Raw genomic sequence first — 21,591 nt, forward strand, 5'->3', positions numbered from 1 at the left:
GATCACGGGCTGCTGCTGGCTCTTTGAAGTGGCAAAGTGAGGGGGTGTATCAGGGCTTCATACAGGCTTCTGCCTCGACATGTTCTGGTTCAAAATGGACTCTGCGGCAGTATAAAAACATCTTAACTAAAGGTCTACTGAAAATGGCACAAGATCAAGGCTAAGAACTTATCTCTCAGTTACCCTTTCTGTCATTTCAGTGGGATCAGTCTTATACTAACACAGTTCTTCAAGCTCCTCTTTCTCACCTCTCTTTAAAGCTCAGATGTGGGAATTTGTGTGTGTTTTTATAGTAAATTCATCTTAGGCTTGTCTTCTTGCAGGCCTACAATGCTGCAAACATATGCAGTGAGGGACTCAAATGCAAATTTTAGAAGCAAACTTGTAAGAACAAAGGGCACAGAACACTACAGATTTCAGGAATGACTACAATAGCCACACAGCGAATATGCTAAGGAAACTGAGCAAGTAAACAGTATGATGCAACAAAGAACTGAGTCAAACTGAAGCCTTAAATACACATGAGGTAATCAAGAAACGTGGACATGTGAGGGTGTGGGGACACAGCTGAAGCTAATTAAAACAAGACCAGAAAGTAAAACTAAATACAAAAGCTAGTTTACTGTCAAAGTAAAACAGGAAGTGAGTTACTGAAAAGAATATAGAAAACTTTATATAAAAGGGAAAACAAGAGCTTATAGAAAACAAACTGTAATCAAGACTCAAAACCCAATGGGAACAGAAGAGGCAAAATACAAGAAAATACTGAAACAATTGACACCTAGAGCTAAGATACCATAGAGACTAATGAATAAGAGGAAATTAAACCTGGAGATACAACTAAATTAACTAAACTCAACTACAAAAAGCAACTGCAGCTAAACAACACAATTGATTATAAAAGAAACAAGCATACAAAGGAATAAATAATAACATATTTAATAAAAAGTCTGAGTTCTGAAATCCTAGGCCATTGACCCAGGAACATGACTAGACATGTTTGTAGCCCAGTAATCTCCAGTACTGATCTTTGTTTGGATTTACAGATGGTAACTTTCAGTGGGAGGTTCAGTTTGGAGTATACTATGGCATAAAGATCTGGAAAAAATGCTGGTGAGAAAACAGTATAGGCATGATAAACATGCACAGAGCCTCGTTTATTTTATTTTTTTTAACCTTTTTATTTGCTCAAATAGCGTGGTCAGTGAAGAAAATAATAACTTCCTACTTCTTTGTAACAAATTAAAACAACAAAAACTATTTTTACCTTCAAATCAAGTTTTAAATGCCTTTCTCATAGCTTGACTTCTGTAAACAGCAGTAGAATACAATAAAAGCTGTTAGTCCCAAACCTGCCATTGCTGTTTAAACTCAAGTTATGCTTATTTTTGTTCAATGTGATGCCACGTAAAACAGAATTATGAAACTCTTATGTAATGTTAACATGTAAATATGATTCATTGGTATAGTGTCCATGCATGCACGATTCTGTATTCTCTTCAAGGGCGGGCACAGGGACCATGCGGAATCCTTAGACTCTAAGGGGCCGGGCTCCCTGTTTTCCCATGCACCATCATCTACTGACATTGGCCACTGCTCCACATTAAACACCCTGCATTCATAAAAAAAAAGAAAAGAAAGAAAGAAAAGAGACACCATCTGACAAGAGCAGCGTCCCCCAGAAGCTGCCTCACTGCGAATTGCGCTCAGCCCGTCGCCAGAAAGCTCGGAAACTAAGAGGGGGGGAAATGGCCAAAAGTGAGAGGCAAAGAAGAAGTTTGAAGAGTGAGGAGTTCTTTTTTGATTCCGATGCGTCTCTCTTGGATCAGCAAGATTTCGAGATGTCTAGTTGTCCTTTCAATGACGTCTTCAACTCCAAAGACTCCCACATGGAGCAGATCAACACTTTTCTGAAAAATGTACAAGTTTTGCTGGAGGCTGCTAGGTTTCTTGAGAGCGCCGAGAGGAAGGACGGAAGTGAGTTTTATTTGTGTGCTGCGTTTGATCTTTTTCCCCCTTTGCATCTGAATTTCAGGAAGGAAAAAAAAAAGACTTCACTGTCAACAGATTCAGACAACAAAGGGTTGAGTTCATTCAACTAAGCACCGCTGCCTGCAGTAAACACAGAATATGAAAGAGCACCAGACTGATTTAGGTGACCTTACTTATTGCAGTTACGGGAGGGGAGAAAAATATAAGCTTTCGTAATTTTACGGACTATTTTTACCTGCATTATCCGCATTATCTTCGTGTAGAGCTATGTCACTCTCCACAACTCCCAACACAGGGATCTATAATTTTTGTACCTCCCTGCTGCATAGACAAAGCAATATGACATAATGATTAGGTGTGTGGGTGTGAATGTTGGCTACGATTCCGTTATAATAAATCTGACCACATTGCAGCGCCCTCCAACTCAGTTTAGGATGATGTCATTGTGCCCCCGCAGACTCGATCGGTGAAACAAACTGAAACTTTATAGATAAACGCCACGGCTATAGCTCGCGGCGTTGACTCGACCTTTTAGAAAATATCCGACCTTGCATGATTTTCTTGTTTATCACGTTATAAGAAATGATGTAATTATAGATAAGTTGGCTGATTGCAGAAAGCACGATCATTCAGATGGGTAATGGATTGGCACGTATCCAATGTAATGACATGTTATCTGGGCAATGCACTACTAAAAACGACTCTTTATGATCATTTTCATGGCTTCGCTTTCATCTAACTCGTGATTTTAAAAGACCGAAAAGACGAATTTATATATGCATTTTTCTGTGCACGGCATTTTTCGTGCAGAAAGGTCAGTCACGTTGGGTGAAACGCGCTGCGAAAGCCTTTGAAGTGATATCGACTATAATAATGCAACGTGGGAAATTTTCTACAGAAAGCAGTCCTCTCGATTGTTTGCTTCCTGCTATTTTGGGGGGCGTGTCGCACTGGCTTCCACATGGCGCAAGGTTCCTGCGGTTGGCTAGAGGCGAGCTCAACCCTCGCCGCCTGTCAAAGCCTTTCGCCAATCGAAGTTACGCTCGATAGCAACGTCACGTGTTGCTGGGCCTGGCTACAGCCGACCAAGACACGCCTACTGTCCCAGTGAAGGATGGGATTTGTAGGGCTTTTCTATAGGACTCGTAGTCTGGCAAGAATATGGAATTACATGGATATTTAGTAATTTAAATATGAAAAGCAGCCCTAATTAATGCTTTATTATTTTTTGTCATGCATTTATGACGTTGTCATGAAAAGAAGCAACAACGTTCCTAAACTTTGCAAGAACAATAGTAAACACACCATTTTTTAAAATAATTTCTGCTGATCTGTGCACTGGAACTCTGCCAGATGTATGTATTAATTTACACTGACCTGTTGTAGTTGCAGTTGAAACATTATTACAATCGTGAATGATTTTCCAATCGATATATATCTCAGTAAAGGTGGGCTAAATTGTGAACTTAATGGAATGTTTGCGTTTGAGGTAAAATGGACCATATTCACCAAAATACTCGATTTCCCAGAATGCATTGCACTTAGGCCGGCCTCTCCCGCCGCTGGATCCCCGCCTCTCAGCTGAGCAGCTAAGTAAACAAACAGGAAAGGAGAGGAAACGAGCTGCAGCACGCGCATTGCTGGTTCATGGTTCCCTCGGGGACGTTTTATATTGTTTTTATCCAATTTTGTAAAAATTTGATATCGTGTTTCGTAGAAACTTTTAAATATTTTGATACGCTTACTTTTTCTAACAGTGAATTCTGGCGAGGATTGGCTGTAGCTTGCTAGCTTGCGAACACTGGATTTTTTTTTCTTTCCTTCCCTTTTGGCGAAGGCTGTTCATGAGCCAGCAAAGGCACGGAACAAGGATATAACACGTCAGTTTTAATAATAACCAATGCACTGTCTTCCCTGTAATTAAAAAGCGGTCGTTGCTGCTGCTTGCAAAGCTAGATTGCAACGTCCAACACAGCCAGCCTCAGGAAAGAATGACGGCTGTTCAGCTAATAAATATCCAGCGGTTACTGGAAGCAGCAGAATACATAGAAAGGAGAGAAAGAGGTAATAACATTTCCAAATGTCTCAGTTGGCAGTGACAACCCTGTACTGGTTGTCGGCTCAAAAAGGGTGATTTTCGAAGTAGAAAGTGTCCCCCAAAAGAAAAAAGTGGCTAGTCAGTTAACCACCAGTTTTTTTTTCCCAACAGAGTGTGAACATGGATATGCCTCGACGTTTCCATCAAATCAGAACACAAACTACCAGAGGCAAAGGAAATTCCGAAATAAGAAGTTCAGCAGTAACCACAATAGGTAAGACACTATTCTCAGTCATTTTTGTGATTGCTGGGGAAAAGTGTCTGTTTTCTTCTTCGTCTTGCTATTTATATGCCAGTAATGAAAGTGAAGTTCTGGGATGGATGACACTGCTGCAGATAGCATGTGATCCTAAACTGCTGTCAGCTGGTTATTGCAGCGTTTACGCTTTTCAGATAAAGGGGCTTTCTAGGTAAAGAGACACTGACATTTGAATAACAAAAGATCGATCCTCGAACTTGTAGAGACATCTATAGTAGCTACGTGCACGTTTGACCGTCAACACCGCTGGTTCGGTGGATTTGACGGGGGGTGGCAGCAACAGGTGCTCTGCTGGCTTTTCATCAGCTGATTGTCAAACGGACTGCAGTGGTCAAGGTTAGGGATCATGGTGAAAGTAAAGACTTTAAAACGAAAAATGTCGCTTAAGAAAAAAAATGTTGCAGCAACATCTTCTACTTCTTCTATTTATTGCCTAAACAATGCAGAAACATTTTCCCGTGATTTTTAAATTTAGTAATTTCTTTTTTTGTGGTTGACTTTCTGTATTTCCCCCTAGTATGCATTCTCCACTTCACTGTGGGAGAAAGGGATATTTAGTCTTATCCCCTAAAGAGGAAACGCTGCTATTTATGGCATGTTTTGTTTGCAGACACCAAAAGACGAATATGTGGAGCCATTTATAGGACTTATGTTTTGTATAATCACTGACTTGCTATTTCATCTTTACCTTCATATTCTATAAAAAAAAACATGGGTTCACAGTTTGCATAATTTCAAAGCTACTGGTGATTGTTATGGAACATATGCTTAGTAACACTCGCTGATAATGACTGTCACATAGATTAAGGCCCTTGTCAAACACATTACTTTCACTGATGGCAGACACTTGTATTTAGTAACAGGAGTTGGGAGGATCCACTGGATTTGTGTGGGTTTTTTGTTTGTTTGTTTTTTTTAAGTTAGGCTGCTTACATTAATCTTTCCATCGACAGTCATACATCAAACACAAAGCCCACTCGTACTCTTGAAGAGCTTTTTAATATTAATGTAAGAGAAGGCCACCAAACAGGAACTGCGCATTACTCCTCATGAGCGCACAATGCTGCCTAGTTCTGCATGGCAACAGTCACGATCAGATATATTGTTAGTCTGACACCATATTCATAACTCTTCATAGCATTTAGTCTTGTGAGAATATCCATAAGGACACATTAATGATGCTTAATGTAAAGTTAAATGCTAGAAAAGCTGTAAGCTTTCACAATGCATGCTTTTTCTGAAATCTGCTTCTAAAGTGGGACAACTTTGAGAGTCTGTAATCAAACTGTTTACGTATGCAGGAGAGAAAATGGAAGCAAGTGGCAAAGAGAAAAGATTTGGTTTTTAAATGCTTCGAGATGTGAAGAAGCACTACCAATAAAACTGTGCAGGGATAATGCTTGTTGTTTCTATTCATAGAGCTATGTTTACAACTCGCCTATTGCGTTAACACATTTTGTATTAAACACCCATTCACAGCTTCATATTGTGATGTGGTTTCGTTTACTCCCATGGGGAGATGGGCATCTGGCAAACTAAAAAAATAAGATCATTCGATGGGCCTTTTTCATTCAGAGATCCTGTGTATGACAGAAGCCAAGTGAGCAAATTAAAGGCATGGTGCATTAGCCAAAGAGATCTACAATGCAGCCATCTTCTGTGTCTGCATTTTTAATGACAAAAAGAACATCATATATACCTAAGCTTCAGTCTCAAACATGTTCTTGTTTATTCCTTACTTATAAACACTCCAAGGACCCTTTTAAAATTAATGTTAAGCCGACATCTTAGAGAATATGCTAATTTATTCATTATCATATTTACATTAATATTACATTTTATTTTAACACACTCTTAGTTGCTTGCTCCAGTTATATCTGCCTTCTCAGTAGCGTGTTGAGGCTTAAAGTGATGGGCTTATCTGAATCTGTCCTCTCTTGCCTACCGTTTATAGCAGGGCAGCTTTATCTCGCTGACCCACTCCCTGCATGCATATATATGCGCACACATACGCGTACACATACATGCATGCCTGCCTGCAGAAGGAAGCATGCTGCTGTTCTGTGTGGCCTTGCTGTCACTGTCCAGACATGCAGATATGGGTTTCAGGAGGCAGGGAAAAAGGATTGTGATGATAAAACCCACGTAAGTTGACTTAGGCCAAATGAAAGGCCATTTTTCAGTATAGTGAAATAGAGCAGCTGAAGAGATTTCCCAAATGTAAAAAAAGAAGTTTGGTTTCACACAAGTTCCTTGGAATCCTGAATTTTAACATTGTTCCCTAAATGCGCTTTTAAAGGGAACCAAATGAAGGTTCACATTTTGGTAAAACATTCAGAGTTTGGAAAGGTTACAAAGCAGGATGTTGGTTACCAAGCAACACAGACTCAGTGAAACCACTGTGACAGCAGATGACGCAAATTATGCACTCCAACGTATTAATCTTCTGTTAGCACAACTATTGATCTGACTTTACAGATCAGACAGTTACAGAAATAAGCGGAGTTGGAGACAATGAAAATAATTACATGTGTGCAAAGAAGTCAGCGTTCAACACAAGACTGTGGCTATTCATTTTCCCAATAAAGAACTAAATGTGTGGCTGTTAGCTCATTTTTTATGACATTTATGGAGATCACCATTAAACAAAAAGAGATTATGCTGTTTTAAATGCACCATTCATATGATTTTAGTTTGTGTGGCTGGCCTGGTGAAGAGCACAGCCATACATGATTTCAGTGCTTATATAATGTATATAAAAGATGAAGGCATCCACGTGAGCATGTAGGCTCCTTCAGGTTTTAAGCAAATAGCCTGCAGTGTCTGAAATGTGCCTGGGTTTTGTTGTAATAGTAGCTACTCAGCCTGGTCATAGACCTTGTCATGTCAAATCAAATATACTGCCACAGTTGACTTACCATACTGTCTAGCATATCCAACTAAATAAACAGTAATCTATTCATTAAAAAATGAATTCCTCTGAGTCTGGGCCAATTTTTACAGATGGAACCGCAGCATTCCCTCTGTTCTGTTCTTACCTCTTGCTTCGTCCATATTTCCTGCATGCTTATTACCAAGATGGCAAGAAAAAAAGCATACTGCAGTATTGATAACCCACGCTATAGAAAAGTGCTTGACCAGGTTGCATCCAGCAGCACTCCCCTACCCCCATTTTGCCCCCTGGGAGGAGGTAGAGTGCAGTTTGTGTGAAAGGGAACTTGGCCATTTAAAAAATCTGGGGGAGGCCTTGTCTCCTTTCAGTATGTTTCCACACACAGACACTCTTAGGGACGAGCTGATTCACTTTAGATTATTAACAGAGCACTGAATCCTGGCTGCTTTTGTGTATTTGTGTGCGCACGTTCCTACTTTACCAGTCGCACACACATGCACAGTGTGAATGGAAGTGTCTGCAGTGTCACATCCTCCCTTGCATTATTGAGGAAGAGGCACTGTGCCACAGTGCATTCCTGGATGTCACGTTGACATTTGTTTGTGTAAAGGCTTCAGTGCACTGAGCCTAGAATTGGTCTAGTTTGAGATTAATTAATAAATCTGTTAATCAAATTTGACACTCCAATTCACCATTCACGTCTCAGCCCGTGGTTTTCTAGCTCATACATACTTAGTATTCTAATACTACCCATGTAAAGTAAATTGTTTTTTTTCTGATAAAGACGCCCTGTACCTTTTATTTTGCTTGCTCATTAAGGCAAAATTGTACATTTGTTCTCTTTTCTTTTTTTTTTAACAGCTTCTGCTTTTTGTTTTTTGTTTGCAGGTCGACACATAACGAGCTGGAAAAGAATAGGTGAGTTGGCAGTGCATCTTTAAAACACATTTCGGATTTAATCAGACCACAGACCACAGACTGCAGGCTCATACATGCCCTACCCACATATATCAAGTCTGTTATGACCTACATCTTCATTTCCCCTACAAGGTTATGGCCTTTTAAGTAAACGCTTATTTTTCAACAGGTCTTTAAAGATAAAAGTACTTGGGTGGCCCAGTTGGGTTCATGAATTCCTCCTTTTCGTTTCACCTTACCCATTTCCACCTCTAATATGCATAATCCTTCCACCTTTTTGTGTAACAGTGAATCATATGCAGTTTCCTTCTCCACGTTTTTGCATATAACTCTGTGGGTATGTGTGACATAAACTTCTGTCTGAGCTCTTAGTTGATATTCAGTAATAGTTGACCAGTCTAGCAGTCAGAAAAGGGTTAAAATCGAATGAATGAAGTTGCCGTATAACGATATTGGGCATGTTTGAGCCACATTCTTTTGTGGTAAGTTACATCTTACTGAGGTTGTAACATAAGCATTTGTTAGTACTGGCAGGCTTTTTTTTTTTTTACTTGCACGTTTATGTCTACACCCTCGTCCCGATTGTGGATACGTACTGCTCCGTTCAAGTGATTATATGCCATTTTACTCTGGCACAGCATAGATCCATTCATTTTCCAGATCAAAGTATAGCAGAACTGCACTGGTTAGCAGGGTTATGATTTTACTTTCCAACTTGTTTGTTACTAACAGAGAGGCGTGATTTTGAAGCTGCATCTCTGGCTAGGCTTAGATCTTTGGACTATCATGTTAATTATTTTAAGCCTATTTTGTTCAGTCAAATAAAATACGGGTGCTTTTCTGTTTGCAGTCCAATGGTTGTGTCCAGTTTGTGTACACGCCTGCAATTTTAGTGTGTAGCAGACATACGTTTGTCCTAGGGTATGATTTAAAAACTTAAAGTGAAATGACATTAAATCAATGTAGTATGTAGAAGCAGCATAAATTTCAGCACTGTATCTGCATCTAAAGTTTCTTATGTTTCTGTACTGAATTATGTCTGCATTCAAGTTGGTATCTGCAGTGTAGGAAGTGGTGCATTTAACCAGACTTTGGTTTGGGATGGTTTTATTGCTAAGAGCAACAGCACCTTGGAAGCCCTTATCAGACTGAGTTCACTACTAGGGTACTTGCTGGTGTTTATGCTCTTTATTCCATGCACAGTCAAGCACTAGAGCCTTTTCTTTGACACCATAAATAAGAATGGCCCGACTTGCAGGATTTATGGTAAATATATGAAAAAACGCATGCCTTCCATTTCATTATCTCTGAGCGTGTGGGTACAATGAAAGGATGCGAGAGGCTGGAACCATTCAGTGTAATTACATATCACCTCAGCCTGTTTTTTCTCGCCATTCTCCCTGGCAGCCTTTTCTGAAAGGATGGGAACATTGGAAGGAGAGCCGTCCAGTGATCTAAATATAGACAAGAGTTGATGTCTCATCTTGGTGCTCATATACAAAGCCACACAAGGCCGGCTGGTCGACTGAATGGCCTCAGCAGATTGCAGCACCCATGCGGAGTTGCATTTTTTTTTCTTTCAGCGTTCCACCCCAGCAAATACATTTCAAAGGGGAAAAAAATGTGCCAACTCAGTTGTTTGTTCCTAAAACACAGTGTGAAGGATGGATTTGTTCATTCTTTGGGCTGATCTTGTAGTAAGGCTTGTTTTTATGGCCATGGTCATTCAGAGTAGATTTGTATAAAGCCTATATGTGGGAATCACTGCTAACTATAACAGGAGATGCAGAATAGGTGTACTTTCCTACCCTTTTTGCTCTAATGCTTTTTTTTTAAAGTTTGAATTAGATTTGGTGATCTATATCTGTGTGAGTTTTGTTTGTCCATTTGCTCTGATGTTTTATACTCCATGCTATCTTCTGTTTGCATCATATATTACTCCTCCAAAAAATGATTACTTCATAAAGTAAGCATCCTAATTGTGTCACAATAATGCTTAGTTTGTATGAACAGGAATCTTCTGACTGTGCTGTTTTTGCTTCCTTTAATTAAATGGCACAGTCTGTAGAATCCCCTGAAAAACAGCCTACTTTCTGCAAAGCACTAAATCACTAGAGATGGTTTGAAGAAGTTCAGAAATAAGCTAACTTGTTTAAATGTTAAAAACGACTGACCATTCATTTGTGCGTTAGTTTAGTGTCAGTGTGTTTTCATTCGCAATACGTGCATAATGTCCAGTGAAACTTTCTATCCCGTCCCTCCTCTTTTTCCTGGCTGCACTTTGCAGTCTTAGAGAGACATGCAGCAGCAGAGCAGGCCAGGAATAAGCTGTCCTGTACCAAGTCTGGATACTGACACCACTCTTCTCTTCACTCTTGTCTTTGTTTTCAGCTTGACACAGTTAGCTTGGTGTTGCAGCTTAGTAGCAGGCGAATAAGAGACTAATTCACATTTCCATTTGCAAAGAAAGAGTAAAAATTGAAATGGTAATCAATCCTTTTAGAGCACACTCAAAGTCAGAATCATTTATAATCTCTCTTTTTGCCAGAAGCTAATCCAATTCCCTTTAAGCACATGCCCCAATGTAAGTCATATGTTTCGAGCATAGTTGTTCATCCAAGTGTGTCAGGCTTATACCATGATCGTGCAACAGAAGCAGCTTTCGTTCCATGTCAGCAGAATTCCAAGTCCTGTAAATTGGAAGCAGCTCCTTTATGGTCCAGCCTGGGTGGAGCTTTTTCCAACACTTATCAAACTTGTGTATCTACTGCAGGCAAGATGATTTGCATTGCATGGCTACCGCAGCTCTTGATAACCTCTGAGGCTTGTAGACTCAGTGTGACAGCAGAGACGTTAGGACACGGATAAAAGGCACCGAAAGGGGGGGAAAAAATCCCCACACACATTCCAGATGCTTACCGTGGGACCAGATAACGTAGTCATCTGCCGCTTTGATCATGTACCTTCTAACAGCCTTATTTCACCTCCACATGTCACTGCTAAATTACACTCCCTTAGTAGGATTTAACAGTAAAAGGCTTGTATGACTGCATGTTGTGGTTCGACTGCTTTGATCTCACGGCCTTATGGTTATTAGTCATTTTCTTTAAAACGTGTTGATTATAAATTCAGAGTGCTCAGGTTAGTTGGTGATTTATTGTTGCGCGTTGTGTAAAGCATGTGCATAACATTAAACAATTAAGAGGTTTTTTTATGGCTCGGAGTTGAATCTGTAGGGGCTCGAGCAGTTGTGGATTTATTATAGCTAGTAAAAGCTTGTTTTATTGATTAATAATAAAGCCATCAATCAAAAGGTAACAAAACAAGAACCATTGCTTATCATCTGAGTTCCTCCTGAACTGCCACTCATCCATTTTTAATATAGTTCGTTGAGGCCAGGTCTGTAATGCAGTCAGAAAATTTTCCCAGGTAGTAAAACCAATGTTAGCTTTTCTTTTTGATTTGACACGGAGGAGCTGCCTAAGGCCGTTTTTATGCTCGCCATGTGGCTCGTGTCGCGGGTCTCTGGTGACAAGTTTCACATCACATCCTGTATTGCAAGACACAATCTTTGTGGAACAGTCTTTCACTAATCATGTCGGTTTTTACGGCCATTATAATGGTAATCCTGCACAGAAGCTCGGACACATACAAATACAAATGTTGGAGTAATTTGAAAAACTTGAGTTTTTGGAAAGAACGTTGCAAAAAACACTTGCCAACTCTTGGCTTCCGGTTTTGACATCTTCTCCTCCTTATCAGTGTGTATGACGTGATATTGTCTGAGTGGAGAAACCTATCGTTTTGGAGAATACTGCAACGGCTTCTTACAACTTAATTGCAGTTATAAATGGCTCCATCTGTGCAATGATGGCACAGCGGTGAGCAAAGCGACCACTGCACAGGGTATTTTAGCACCTCAAAGAATGAGCTAAACACCTCTGAGAGTGATTCTGTGGATATGTTTATCAGAAACACCCTTAGCCATTAGAGGTTGGCCTGCCTGGCATGTAAGGAGTGTTTGTGAAGTCCTGATTTTTATTTATTTATTTTTGTCTAAACATGTAATGCCTCATTTGCAGTCACCTTTTGTTTGTGTATGTGTGAAGTGTATGAACTTGACATGAACTTGGTCGGATTTACCTTTAGCTGTTATATAAACAACACCTATTATGACAATTTTCAGGCCAATATATAGTCTCCAGCTGAGTGGGATCACATATTTCAGAGTTCAAAGAAGGTTTTTATTAATGCAGTTACCTAGTTTAGTCCCTGCTTTTAAAGCCCACTTTCTTTTCAGAATATGCAGACCGTTACTGGCCAACAAAAAAAACTGCTTGATCAATGACAGTCATGTGAAAAAACACCTTTGCTATCTCTGCTGTAAATTTTATCAGGAGGACACCACTGACATTGAAGGTCTTAAAGCAAACTGCAAACATACCAAATCATATTCATCTGCTCATGTCTGGGCATAAATCCAGTCCAAAATGTAAAAAGTGGATAACACGCAATAACACGCATGCATGCGTGACACAAAATTAACTGTGATTCAGCTAGTCACAACCCATACAGCAATATTTTTCTTTATGTGTTCAGACTTTTGAAAGCTTTTCTTAATTTTCCAGTAAGTCTAAGCTAAATATCACTAAAGAAGGGTGGCACATTTTTTAAATGGCACATTACTTTGTTGCCACTGACTGCCCTCATTCATTTCTGCTCTTTCTAACCAGTGGGCTTAAAACACTGCACTGCTGTTCCAGCCTTTGGGTTGAATGAGCAGTCGAACATGAATAAGCCTGGGTTACTCTGACTGTGTTGATGTTTCTTGAAGAAAGCAATACTGCTTCTCGAGTCCAGGGAGTGCTGCCCATTCTCAGGCCCTGCTGCAGGGTCTAAAACTGGGACCATTTGTTCTGACCAACGTGACGACTTGTAAGCTTTTCTTGGCTCAGAAAAGCAGCTTAAGAGACTTGATCTTTGGTCTGGTGAGCACAGCTAGAGCATGCACATGTGCTGAGGCATGTCACCTACCCTCTCTCTGAAACCACTCAGACCCAGTTCTGAATAGTCGAGCTAAGCTTTGATTTAGCCAACGATGGTATCTCAGTACAAGGAAGTTATTGAGATGCTGATGGGATGAGTAGAGAGATTGGTCAAACACACCTAATTAAGGGAGCCTTAAGAAGCACGCAAGCCTTATATAAACTCTCAGTGTGTGTACAATGAGCATTTCTGCCCTGTCAGTAGGACATAAGCCTGTACTCAGTTGGCAAACAGTCAATTTGTAGCTCTGGCTAGAAGTCTACCTGCTCTACCGACTAGTGTGGAGGGTTCCCAGCTGCAATGAAGACGTTATTTTCTCTTTTTAAAATTATAGTTCACTCATAACATGGTGAAAGAATCTTCACACTTAAATTGTGTGTTCTGGAATGTGTGTATTGTTTTCAGCCAACTATAAGACAGGCTGAGACGTTTGCATTTCACTTGTGCCACATTGGTAGCATAAGTGAACTATTCTGAGTCAAGTGGAGGGAAACTGGATTAGCCTTTTCTGATTTGCATATCAATCGCACCTGCTGCTGGGTTTCTGAGGGTTCTGACAGTAACGTTTTTTTGTAGTTTGGCATTCTTAGCAGGCCAGTCACATACATCTTTTCGGGGAGCACTTACCTTTTAACATCAAAAATGTGAAAAATCCACATAAGCCTCCAGATTGTGTTTTTTTTGTTTGTTTTTTTTTTTAAATAGACAAATAGAACCTTTTTACTGAGAAGGAAACAACAATGGAATAAAGTACTGTTAAAATCTGAAAAAAAAAGTTTGCAAACATTTGTTATCACTGGCATGCTGCCAATGTAAGCTCAATAACTGTTGTAACTGCTTCTTTAAAAGACTTCCTGGTCAAATGAATGATCAGTTTGAATCATCTTATTACATGGGGTGCTATAATTATCTCACACCTTTATTACTATCTGTAATTTCAGTATCAAATACTGCTTGATTGAAAACAGGTCTGTAAGGTGTCATGGACATAGCATGTTCTGGCAATCCTCACTGGTTTGCCGTCAGATAAGACCGTAGATCTTTGTTTCGTCCCGACACAAATGTTCTGTAGACAGGTGTAAAGAAGACCCATACAGAGGATTATATGTAGGCACTTGAAGGCTTCCTCATCACTCACATCTTGTCTCGGCTCTTCTGACCCTTAACCCCTTGTCTGGGCTTCTTCTTGTTGTGCTTTTATCCTGCAAGAGTACATCTACACAGCACTCTGTGGAAGGATGGTGTGACCAAAAGGAATAAAGCTGAATGGCTATAGAAGCTTAGTCAGCAGGTTTAAGCCATCAAACAATCCCCTCTCTGACTCAAAACCTGGTTAAATTTTCACTGATTAAAATAGAAACATTTTCTTTTTATTAGTTTGTAGGTGTTCGGTCTTGTTAGGGTACAGGCTGTACACACAGTCTGTACCATAATACTCTGCAAAATGTTCCTCCTACACATTGGGTTTTTTGACCTGTGCCATTAACAAAACTGTGTGGGGCTGCTTGATTAGGCCACTTTGGAGAAAATGGGTGACGCTGGGGTTACATAATGTTCCAGGAAGAAATGTTCCTGCGTCCCTTCCTTTTTCCTGAAGAAGCTTGTTAAATGATCTGCCTGGTGACTTAGGATAGAAAGAGGTAAAAGGGGATGCTAGCTGAAAGTGCAAGACACACTCAGTTAGGCTAAATCTGACTATTGCTTCTATTTTTAGCCTCACAGCTGGGGGAAAAAGGGGGAAAACACCACTGTCTTCTGACCAATCACAGAGGTTAATTTTTCACCAATGAGAGCAGTGTGATGGAGATGCATAGGAAAAAAAAAGTCTCCACCCTTTACTGCCTCGTGTACTTTCTCATCATCAAACCTGCACTGAAAGTCATATGAAATGCACATGTTTAAAACTAATGCATAACTTCAGTAGAATTGCATGCCACCAGCTGGATTCAGTGACTTTAAGTAAATTTAGAGAGAGAATCGTGTACATTTTGCGCATTAAAGGTTGATGTAGAGCATTCGGCTGACATGCCTTCCCCCACTCTCAATTGGATGTATTAAAGCACATGAACAACTAAGGGGGTTGTTGTTTGACAGGACCCAACCTGCCCCCAGAGCCAACATCTGGTTGGATGTCCCTGGCTTTACACTAGGCCCATTTTTGGAGAAAAGCCATACTGGAGTTTTAATCCAAAGCTTTTGCCCTCACCCCTCCACTGACAGAAGGCTGAAGGGAAACTGAGGGTTGCCGATGGGTCAGTGACTGTGTGTGCCATTGTGTCCTCAAGCTGAAGAGCAGACAAATGGAAAAAGAGGTTGCTCCCTAAAAGAAGAAATGAATGTGTTTTGAGTAGTGTAGGTATACAGTCACATGATCTAATCTGTGGGATTTAGGCCATTTGCCAAAGACACATGTATTGGTAGTATTTTAGATCAGGTGGTATCACTCTTTTAAAGTGCCCTGCCCTCCATCTCTCGTCACCTCCGACCCGTCAATTACACCCCCCATTCCTCCTTTGCCCTCCAACTCTGGCTCTGTTTCTGTGGCCTTCTTTTTTGTTCAGGCCATCTATTTGTCAGTTTCCTTCTTTCTGTTTCTCTCTCTCTCTCGTCCAACCTTTGTCAGTGGACCAGATTAAAAGGCAGTGTGCACGTGTGAACTAATCCGTGCGTTAGTGATGGGTTTCAGCCCCAGAGTCTCTTGGCCCAGCCACACAAAGAGCGCATCGCCCTCTCTCTATTCCAGCACGCTCTGCACGTGTGTGTATTTGTGCGTGAGCACGTGTTTATGTCTGTGGTTGCTGCTCGAAAAGGGTAAATTGACGCATTTTTGCTTTCATCCCAGTTCTCTCAAAGTGATTTGTTTTGTATCATCTGTTTTCATTCGTTTCAGCCTGTCCTCCATCTCTCCTTTGCCATGTGTCATGAATGTGTTTCAGCAAGTTTAGCATGACACCAGCTGTGGCCTGGTCAACTGTGTTCTATTTTATTTACCAGTTGTGTCCTTTAGATTTGTGGCAGGGATTCTGCAGGTCTACAGTGATTTCTTTCTTTATTTTATTTTTTTAAAACTTCCATTTGCATTTTATTGCCCTCGGTTTCCAGTCTCGTTTTAGCTCCGAATTCATATCCATATATACATTTTTATTGTGAGCTTACTGCCATTGGAAAAATTGTCTCTCTTTTCCACACACTGAATCTCTTTTTTTGGGATTGAGGTCAAAACTGCCTGAATGCTCAGTAGTTTCATTCCCACCCACCCACATGTGGCAATGCATTTTCACACCCTTTGCATTTTTTATTTTTTATTTTTTTGTTTTGTTGTGTTCCCTGTCATCTAACCAGACTGTCCTCATTTGGCATAGTTTGTGTAGCGTACCAATACTTTTTAATTATTATTTAACTCCTTAGCCAAGAAGGATCCTGCTGTATGTGGAAATGTGACGCAATCCCTTTCTGTTTATCAAATGCAGTAAAAATCTGTGAAAAATCACGTTTGCTCGTAAGGCACTGACCATGTAAGAAACTTTTCTAGTTAGATATATATCAGTACACTCAAAATTCTGTTCCTTGTGGCAGCTGTGCTTTTTATATATTCCCTGTCTTGTGAAAAAGAAACGCCTCCAGATTTTCCTGCCATTAAAACTGGAAGTGACTTTATGAGCCCTCACCTACTGTCACTGTCCAACTGGGCAAACAAACTTTTCTAATACTAACGGGCTAAGATCAGTTAGAGTATTTTTCTAACTAATTTTGGCTGACATAATGCATCAGAGATTATTGGCATGCTGTGATTTATTTATTTTTTTGTCTAAATTTACATAACAATAATGATCACCCAGAGAGAAAGTTGGAAGCAACATAGACGGTGTGCACCCTCCTGGATAACAGACCACAAGAGCAGCATAGCTCCTTTCCCAACAGCTTATTCGCTGGTTAACAGAAAAATAACTTACAAATCCAAATATTAATTCGGTTAACTAATATGCAGGTTCAGCTCTTGATGCCACATGTGCATGCAATATGTATGTTCATGATGAATTTTGGGCTAAGGATGTGTTTTTTTTTTTTTTTTTTAAAGAACTTCTGCCATCACTAAGCGCAGTTGAATTCCACGTAGACCGCCGCTCGTTTGTGCCCATGGCCAGTTTCTGGGCAGATTACACAGGCAGAACCCTCCCCTTCCCCCCTCACTCTTTATATCCCTCACCCTTGCTATCTCACTCTGACTCTCTACATTCATCCCATCTGTCCATGTTTCATAGAGGAGATGAGGAAGGCATCAGGCTTTCAGAAAGAAAGAATGGAGAAAAAAAGCCTACAGTTGCTTCAGAGCAAGGATTGCTCTAATCTTGTGCGTGCCATGTTCGTGTAGAAATGTGGCGAACAAGCGCACACATCAGCGATGGGTAAAATATAACTTTCACGGATCTTAATTTGTCAGTTGTGCAGCTTTTTAGCTTTGTTATAATCTCACAATCATATAGCTTTCAAAAATTTGTGGCACCCGTGCATTGTCAGTAGCTGTTAATGACTTCGTAGCACGTTATGGACGAGCCATGGGCAAATGTTTGAACCATCTGTAAAATCATGAATCAACACAAGTTTTTTATTTTAGTTGTTTTACATTTAAGTAAAACCTTAAATGTAAGCTCATCTCCATCTGCACTTCTCATTTCCTTAACTTGCCATTTATAGCTCAGATAATAAACCTGTAATTGGCTAAAGCACATACAACAGGCTCCAGTTTTGCAGCCAGGCTGGTGCCTCTTTGATTACTGTTCCAGTAGTTAAACTAGTAAATACTGGTATTTCGTAAGGTGCCCTGCTCTGTAGGGTCAGACATCTGACCTTGGCTTCAGCTTGACAGCAGTCATGTGAGAGGGACAGATGATCCCACCTGAACAAACAAAAAAAGAGAGAAAGCCATAGATGGCATAATAGACAGAGAGTACTAGAAGAGGTAACTTTAGCAGAAAACACAACCGTGGCCTTTGTAGTAAAACCCAACAAAGAAAGGTGGTGAACAAACACGGAGAACAGCAGAGAACTGTTGTTCCCTTACTGTTTTGTGTGTATCTGTTTGTATAACATTAGAAATGCTCGTGCTGTTGAGCTACGCAGGACACAGTTATTAATGTACATGTTAATGTGATATATTGTTTATATCTATTCATTTTTAAGGTAAACTCCAAATGGAACCAATATATCAGTAACATATACAGGTGACCGTAGTGTCAATAATCGACCTAACTGACTGTTCCAGTGGTGGTGATGACATTTACCACTGTTTGGACACCTTGTTCCTCTGCTGTGTAACATCAGTTAAGCACTGGGCAAATGTTCAAAACTAGTAAAATGAAGGGCTAAAAGACAGTTAATTCTTGATAATGAAAAGTTATTTGTTTCTTTTACACAAAGAAAGGAATAAATTACAAAAAACCTAAATGAAAATGATCTGTACCTGCATCAGGCTTTGGCTAAAGTGTTACAATCTTTGCATTAGTTGTTTAAAACTGTTCAGTTCTTATAGTTACACCAAAAGTATCATGGGACAAATGTAGGTACTTCCATTTGATTAGCGCCCTGTTCATTTATATTACATGTCACCATCTGTGGTGTGGACCACGGTGCCACATGTGGTTTCACTCTGTATCCTCTGTGAGAAGGAGCCTTGCGTGTGATTTGCCGTAGTGGCTGGGCTTGGGTAGCTTAAGCAGTAAGCATCTCACATTTGCTATTTTTAACCACGAAGTAATGGATTTGGAATGTTCTGGAAAATAATGTCCAAAGCACAGGAAGGAAAAAAAAAACATCTGTGGCCACATTTTTTTTTTTTTTTTTTTTTTTTTTTGTTTGTTTCGATTTAATTGCACTCCCCCTCAAAATAGATCATTTACTGTTGAAGTTGATGTAGCTCCTCAATGAACATGGCTTAGTCTACTTTAAATGAGGCTTTGCATTATAAAATACTGTAATCACTTCAGTAATCGTTGACATCATGTGAATCACGATTTTCTTTAAATGAGTTTTGACACCGCAGATGGAGGAAGGAACAAAAGAACTGCCTCTAAGTCATATTCTTCCCCCTCCCTAATAGGGTGTTTAATGATGTCTTAATTTCCTTTCTTATGTCACGTTAAAAGATTTGCCACTGAGACAGTCAGTGGCGACGTGTAATTAGTGTAATAACTGAGCGAAGGGTCACATCCTCTCCCTCCACATGCACTAGAAGTAGGTCAGATTTTGTGTGTGTGTCTGTCTCTGTATGTGTGTGTTAAGTGGGTTTCAGAGAGTGGGGAATTTGCAAAAGAGAAGTGCATTGACTGGTATCTGGGCTGGAAATCTGAGACTTCCTTTAAAAGCATGTACAATAATTATGTCAGACAACGTAGATGGCCCGAGAAGTGATCCATTATTTACGTATTCACAAGTTTAGAATCTAGGGCAGCTACATTTTCCCCTCCATAAGTCACACTTTGAGTAACTGTGTTGGTTCCAGAGGACTTTAAATGAGAAATAATCAGAACCAAAAGTGTGCCTTTGAGATGTCATATTATAACTCTTTGCATTCAGGTGTTCAGTCCTTGAAGATCCTAGTTAAAGATGTGAACATTTAAGGTTTCATTAAGGATTCCTGTGTTTATTGAGGAATCCATGTGGTTAATACAAAGCCTGTTATTTAATTCACATGCCAGTCTCTGCTGGAACTGAGGATGTGTTTAAATGAGAATTTTTACTTGCAGATCATTGTCATAATATCTTCACACTTCTCTCATACATTGTTGAAACATTTCCAAGACACTGCAGTTCTGATTTCCTCACATTTCACTTGTCGTGTTAATCGTGTGGGAATAACAGCAACATGTCAGAATACGTAGGAAAGCATGGATGCGCTGCAGTGTTTGTGCCCTTCATTGCTGTTCCAAAGGCAAGCCTTTTCTGCACGTGTGTTCCTGCATGGATGATACAAGAAAAAGGGAGGCGAGTGCTGAGCTGCTGTACATAGGATGTGCGTAGGTTCTGTCAGAGTAATGGTGGGCAGCTCCTCCATACCAACGGGGAGCGCTTCAAAGTGGTTCTTTAAAAAGAACTCTGCTTCAGTCACATTGGAGGTAGTTTGACGCATTTTGACAACATGCGAAACAGCTAGAGGCATATAAGGAGAGCAGTGCAGAATTTTAAAGTATAAATTCTCATCTTATCAATCATGAATTTAATTGTTCATTTGCAACGATGAGAAGCATTTAAATTACACTCGGAAGTGTTGTTAGCCCTTATACATAAAAGGTAAGTCTGTATTAAACTGAACTAAAGCAAGTACCAAAAAAAGAAATGTGATTATTAGAATAAAAAGGCAATGTTGTGCACATGACTCACAGAGAAGCTAGATTTTGAGGGGTGCATATGAAAGAAAAGTGCAGTGCAGTGACCCAGGGCTGCCTGGCGGCTCGGTCACATGCCAAAGCCAAAAGGCAGAGCTCGTGCTTGCCTGCTTACCCATCTGGGGTCCTTCAGGAACACAAGACACAGTTCATACACCCAGACTTCCAAGCATGACAAACTTGCATGCATACATTCCATGGAAGTGCATCACTGTCTCCTGAGGAAAAGGAAAGGCTGGCTTTCTAAGTGTTCAACCTGTAAGCTTTGTCTTTTAGGATTCATCATGGGAGTGCATTCATATAAATGTGCATATGCATTAGAGGATATATATTTCTTGTTGTTGTTGATGATTTTTATAAGAGAGTGTGGGGCAAAACTCACTACCTAACTGTCAGTTATTTCCCTCTACTGAACAGAACTAGGCTGTTTTGCTTACTGTCACTGAGTGATCTGTCCTCTGCGTGACAGTTGGTAGCACAGGTCCTGGTAGCCACGGGTAGCCATCTAATCCGCCACAGATGGAGAACTCTTCATTCAACCTACATCGCCATGCCATTCATTAAACTCTGGAAGTGCAAAGTAGGGAATTATTTTCTTCGCTGGTTTTAGTCTACTTAGACATTTTGTCACTTAACAGATATCTGGAAAGATTCCCAGTCACACAGTAGATCTTGTTAGTCGTTGTTCATCTGTTGTTTGATGAATGAGATGATTATTTTTTGTTCAATTGGATTTATTAATATCATAGCTTGATTAGTCCATGTAACAAAAACAAGCACTCACTCAGTCTTCTGTACAGATATGGAAGCCTTGACTTTATGTTCATCTCACCTTAACATTATAAAATCTTCTTTAAAAATATTACTCACACATACAAAAAAATGAACTCAACAAGTGGTCGTTCCTCTCAGGAGAGCTATTTAAACCCCATAATCTTTGACCAGTGATTGCATATTAATGATCAAGAAACTGACCTCACAGCCAATTATAAGGTTGGGGAAA

General features: G+C 40.0%; 1 protein-coding gene across 2 annotated transcripts in view; it reads left to right on the top strand.

Moving 5' to 3' along the window:
• The first annotated feature begins 1,403 nt into the window (after positions 1–1,403).
• mxi1 (max interactor 1, dimerization protein) overlaps positions 1,404–21,591 on the top strand; it is a 30,869-nt gene continuing 10,681 nt past the window's right edge. The window contains exons 1-3 of one of the 2 annotated variants that reach the window (XM_082537767.1): positions 1,404–1,977; positions 4,202–4,304; positions 8,131–8,160. In XM_082537767.1, coding sequence (XP_082393893.1) covers positions 1,749–1,977; positions 4,202–4,304; positions 8,131–8,160 — 362 coding nt within the window. In that variant the 5' untranslated portion in view covers positions 1,404–1,748. Of the gene's footprint in view, positions 1,978–3,541; positions 4,057–4,201; positions 4,305–8,130; positions 8,161–21,591 lie in introns of those variants that run through there. The other variant, XM_082537768.1, reaches the window with a different exon arrangement.

The sequence above is a fragment of the Aulonocara stuartgranti genome (assembly GCF_965226115.1).
Source record: "Aulonocara stuartgranti genome assembly, chromosome: 6".
Lineage (NCBI taxonomy): Eukaryota > Metazoa > Chordata > Actinopteri > Cichliformes > Cichlidae > Aulonocara > Aulonocara stuartgranti.